Below are 5265 nucleotides of genomic sequence, written 5' to 3' on the forward strand. Positions count from 1 at the left end.
TGGAAAAAGGTGGTATTTTTAACGTTAACAAAAATGTAGCTGTAGCTAAGGGGAAATACAAATGGTCATATCACTAAACGAGATCAGTGTATACTAGCAAGCTGACATTCCACATATTGATATTTGTGTGAGGAACACGCACACCAGTGAAATATTCAGTTGGGGTTAACAAAGAAAAGAAAAAACATAGCAGCTGGCACGGTTGATTTTGAAGACCTGGGGAAGTAATGAGTTCAGCTCAAAACTGCACAATAAGGAGGTCATCACTATTTGTGAAAATAAAGCATATAGCTTGACGTCTACTGGTGGGCAAACTGCCCTCATGTCAGAAGTACCCATGTTAGAGCCTGACCAAGAAAAAAACTGACACACGGGTGGTGATTCTGTTCTGCACATATGCTGAGAAAAAGAACTTAGACGTTGTGCCTGTCAGAAGTCTGCTCTACTATGCATCAAATTTAAAGACACGCATCAAAATATCAAGAGGTATTTCAGAAGCTTGGCGAGTCCTGGCAAGTCACTAAGGACCTTTCTCTTAGCTTAGAAGCATTTACTTGCAGGGTGTATCAGATGACATCCACCACCAAAGCGGATGACCTTCGTTTGTCTAAGTTAATGTTAAAGTGTGGGCTGACAGGAAAAAAACTCGACCCCAGGAAAAATGTCGACCTGTCACCTTTACCACCGCCACAAGTTTGCCTGCGTGAAAAAATTAAAAGGGTAAACTATCAAATAGGGATTTGGAAGAGAGCCCATACACCCAAGCCCGATATTCCTGAACACACAGACAACAATGGGTAGATTGCCGCTGGTGGACATGGAGGAAAACTGGAACCAAAGTGGCGTAATGGGAAAATCCTGCCACCTACATTGGCTGATATCCTACAGGAGGTCCAATACAACACAGACAACGAAGAGGAAGGCAGTGATGATGACAATGATGATGACCTACATAATGACAAATAATTGTAATATACACACCAATACCAATATTTTGAGAGGTCACAGAGTACTCTCTATTAATTTAAACTTACGTTATATCCATTTTTGTTATCCCTACCCCATAATTCCAATTCCAAAAATCTGCCGTCATGGTTCAGTTTAACCCCTCCAACACTATAGTGCGTCCCTGTTTATCCAATGTTAACATTCATAATCCTAAAATATCGGTCCGAAACTGTTAGAAAAACATAGTTTAGTCAATTCGTTGGGGGGGGGGGGGGGTTGCAAGGTGGGGCCCCTTCAGCCCACGGACTGTAGGTCATATTATCAACCCGCGACCCTCTGTTGACCTCACTTGGTCAATATTATATAGACAGGTAGACAGATAGAGAGAGACAGATAGACTAACAGACAGATATGTACTAAATTCTTGCTTTAGAAACCAAATAATTAATTTTTTAAATGAGCTGGTGTGCTGAGAATCAAACATTCTCTTCTGTGACGGATCATGCTCTTATTTCTTTTCGCCTGTGGCGATATTAATTGTTTTAGAGGGCCGTGTGCAGTCTCAATATGCACTTAAGCCCAGGTGGGCACTTTGTTACGTAATACCTCTGCGCGACAGTGGTCGTGCTGTTTTCAATACACACCCAGACTAGGTGCGGAGGCCATGTGGCCAGTAGTTACGTAATATCTTCGCGATGGCGGTTTTTACGACCGTAATTTTGGCGAACTAGGCGACGACCAGTCTAAGCTTCTAAGAAAAATATGCCGGCTTGGTCTCTGTGGAAATATCACTTGATAGGGGGAGGACCGCGATGTATCCCCAGGCGATATTCGGTTTTATGATAAATAGCTAGGGTTTTAGAGATATCAGGAAGAAACAAAAGGAAGGCTCCACGGGATCGTTGTCCGTCCGGACTGGTAAATATTTATTTCTGCTCTGTGTATAACCTTGATGTGATTGATGTGACTTTAAATATTTTAATACTGTATTATACCAATATTATTTAGACGGTGCTGCCGGTAATCTGACGCAGTAAACTGTAGGCTCACTGTTCTAATATATATAAAGCTTAACCAGTCATCCTAGAGGACCTAGGTAAACTGTAGGTTATTGTCTTTATTGTGATAGGTACCAGTATTAAGTCTGTATTACAAGGACTGAATGAGTAGATAAGGGTTAATTAAAAATTAACCAGTTAGGAATAGATTTGTAATTCCTTTATTAATTAAGTTCCCCTGGAAGCGTTTCTCAATTATCACACGTGTGGGTGTTGTGTCACGGTGAAGTGATTACAATATTGTGTAAACTAGACACCTAGAGATTAACTAATTAAGTGATCAGTTCTGGGTTGTTATTATTTGTTGTTGTTAATTAACTACTGCGTAGTATTAATACAGATTCCAAAGCGTATTGTGTTATGTTGTTTTCTAGTGAACTAAACGTGCTATAATAATATATACTTTATATAAGATCTTATCTCTGATCATACCTAGACGAGCTACGCGGGTTTTTGAACTGCCCGTTAAAGAGAGATCTAAGAGATATACAGTTAGGAGAGATATTTGGATAATCGTGTTTCATTCAGTTACGGGTATTATAGGATCCCCGTGACATGTTCCTTTATTTGTTTCAATCTAGGAAGCGCAAGCGACTGAGGGCTGCCTGGTGCCGCATTATCAAGAAGTTATCAACTTGCTGTAAACCAAACGCAACCACCACTGATGCGCCACCTACACCACCTACAGCTGCACCACCTACTGATGCACCACCTACTGATGCACCACCTACAGCTGCACCACCTACAGATGCACCACCTACTGATGCACCACCTACAGATTCACCACCTACTGATGCACCAACTACAGCTGCACCACCTACTGATGCACCACCTACTGATGCACCAACTACAGCTGCACCACCTACTGATGCACCAACTACAGCTGCACCACCTACTGATGCACCACCTACAGATGCACCACCTACTGATGCACCACCTACTGATGCACCAACTACAGCTGCACCACCTACTGATGCACCAACTACAGCTGCACCACCTACTGATGCACCAACTACAGCTGCACCACCTACTGATGCACCACCTACTGATGCACCAACTACAGCTGCACCACCTACTGATGCACCAACTACAGCTGCACCACCTACTGATGCACCAACTACAGCTGCACCACCTACTGATGCACCAACTACAGCTGCACCACCTACTGATGCACCAACTACAGCTGCACCACCTACTGATGCACCAACTACAGCTGCACCACCTACTGATGTACCAACTACAGATGCACCACCTACTGATGTACCAACTACAGCTGCACCACCTACTGATGTACCAACTACAGATGCACCACCTACTGATGTACCAACTACAGCTGCACCACCTACTGATGTACCAACTACAGCTGCACCACCTACTGATGTACCACCTACAGATGCACCACCTACTGATGTACCAACTACAGCTGCACCACCTACTGATGTACCAACTACAGATGCACCACCTACTGATGTACCAACTACAGCTGCACCACCTACTGATGTACCAACTACAGATGCACCACCTACTGATGCACCAACTACAGATGCACCACCTACTGATGTACCAACTACAGCTGCACCACCTACTGATGCACCACCTACTGATGTACCAACTACAGATGCACCACCTACTGATGTACCAACTACAGCTGCACCACCTACTGATGCACCAACTACAGATGCACCACCTACTGATGTACCAACTACAGCTGCACCACCTACTGATGCACCACCTACTGATGCACCACCTACTGATGTACCAACTACAGCTGCACCACCTACTGATGTACCAACTACAGCTGCACCACCTACTGATGCACCACCTACTGATGCACCACCTACTGATGCACCAACTACAGCTGCACCACCTACTGATGCACCACCTACAGATGCACCACCTACTGATGCACCACCTACAGCTGCACCACCTACTGATGCACCACCTACTGATGCACCAACTACAGCTGCACCACCTACTGATGCACCAACTACAGCTGCACCACCTACTGATGCACCAACTACAGCTGCACCACCTACTGATGCACCAACTACAGCTGCACCACCTACTGATGTACCAACTACAGCTGCACCACCTACTGATGCACCAACTACAGCTGCACCACCTACTGATGCACCACCTACAGATGCACCACCTACAGATGCACCAACTACAGATGCACCAACTACAGATGCACCAACTACAGATGCACCAACTACAGATGCACCACCTACAGATGCACCACCTACAGATGCACCACCTACAGATGCACCAACTACAGATGCACCAACTACTGATGCACCACCTACTGATGCACCACCTACAGATGCACCACCTACAGATGCACCAACTACAGATGCACCACCTGCTGGTCCACCACCTCCACCTGCTGGTCCTCCACCTCCACCTGCTGGTCCACCACCTCCACCTGCTGGTCCACCACCTCCACCTGCTGGTCCTCCACCTCCACCTGCTGGTCCACCACCTCCACCTGCTGCACCACCTACAGCTGCACCACCTGCTGGTCCCACCTACTCCACCTGCAACTCCTCCACCTCCACCTGCTGGTCCACCACCTGCTGCTGCACCACCTACCTGCTGGTCCACCACCTCCACCTGCTGGTCCTCCACCTCCACCTGCTGGTCCTCCACCTCCACCTGCTGGTCCTCCACCTCCACCTGCTGGTCCACCACCTCCACCTGCTGGTCCTCCAGCTGCACCTGCTGGTCCTCCACCTCCACCTGCTGGTCCACCACCTGCTGGTCCACCATCTCCACCTGCTGGACCTCCACCTCCACCTGCTGGTCCTCCACCTCCACCTGCTGGTCCACTACCTCCACCTGCTGGTCCACCACCTCCACCTGCTGGTCCTCCACCTCCACCTGCTGGTCCACCACCTCCACCTGCTGGTCCACCACCTCCACCTGCTGGTCCACCACCTCCACCTGCTGGTCCACCACCTCCACCTGCTGGTCCACCACCTCCACCTGCTGGTCCACCACCTCCACCTGCTGGTCCACCACCTCCACCTGCTGGTCCTCCACCTCCACCTGCTGGTCCTCCACCTCCACCTGCTGGTCCACCACCTGCTGGTCCTCCACCTCCACCTGCTGGTCCTCCACCTCCACCTGCTGGTCCACCACCTGCTGGTCCTCCAGCTGCACCACCTACAGATCCACCAGTTACGGATAGTATGTACCATTTCTGTCAGTTCCCTTATTGAGGAATGGCTTAATTAATTACAGGTGTTCGTGAACCCGA

General features: G+C 48.0%; 1 protein-coding gene across 1 annotated transcript; it reads left to right on the forward strand.

Moving 5' to 3' along the window:
* Positions 1 to 2724: 2724 nt before the first annotated feature.
* LOC121372731 (histidine-rich glycoprotein-like) lies at positions 2725 to 4300 on the forward strand. Its single transcript, XM_041499250.1, has 2 exons — positions 2725 to 4076; positions 4210 to 4300. The coding sequence occupies exons 1-2, from the start codon at positions 2725 to 2727 to the stop codon at positions 4298 to 4300; spliced, it is 1443 nt and encodes a 480-aa protein (XP_041355184.1).
* The last annotated feature ends 965 nt before the right edge of the window (positions 4301 to 5265 follow it).

This window comes from Gigantopelta aegis, chromosome 1 (assembly GCF_016097555.1).
Source record: "Gigantopelta aegis isolate Gae_Host chromosome 1, Gae_host_genome, whole genome shotgun sequence".
NCBI classification, from domain to species: Eukaryota; Metazoa; Mollusca; class Gastropoda; order Neomphalida; family Peltospiridae; genus Gigantopelta; species Gigantopelta aegis.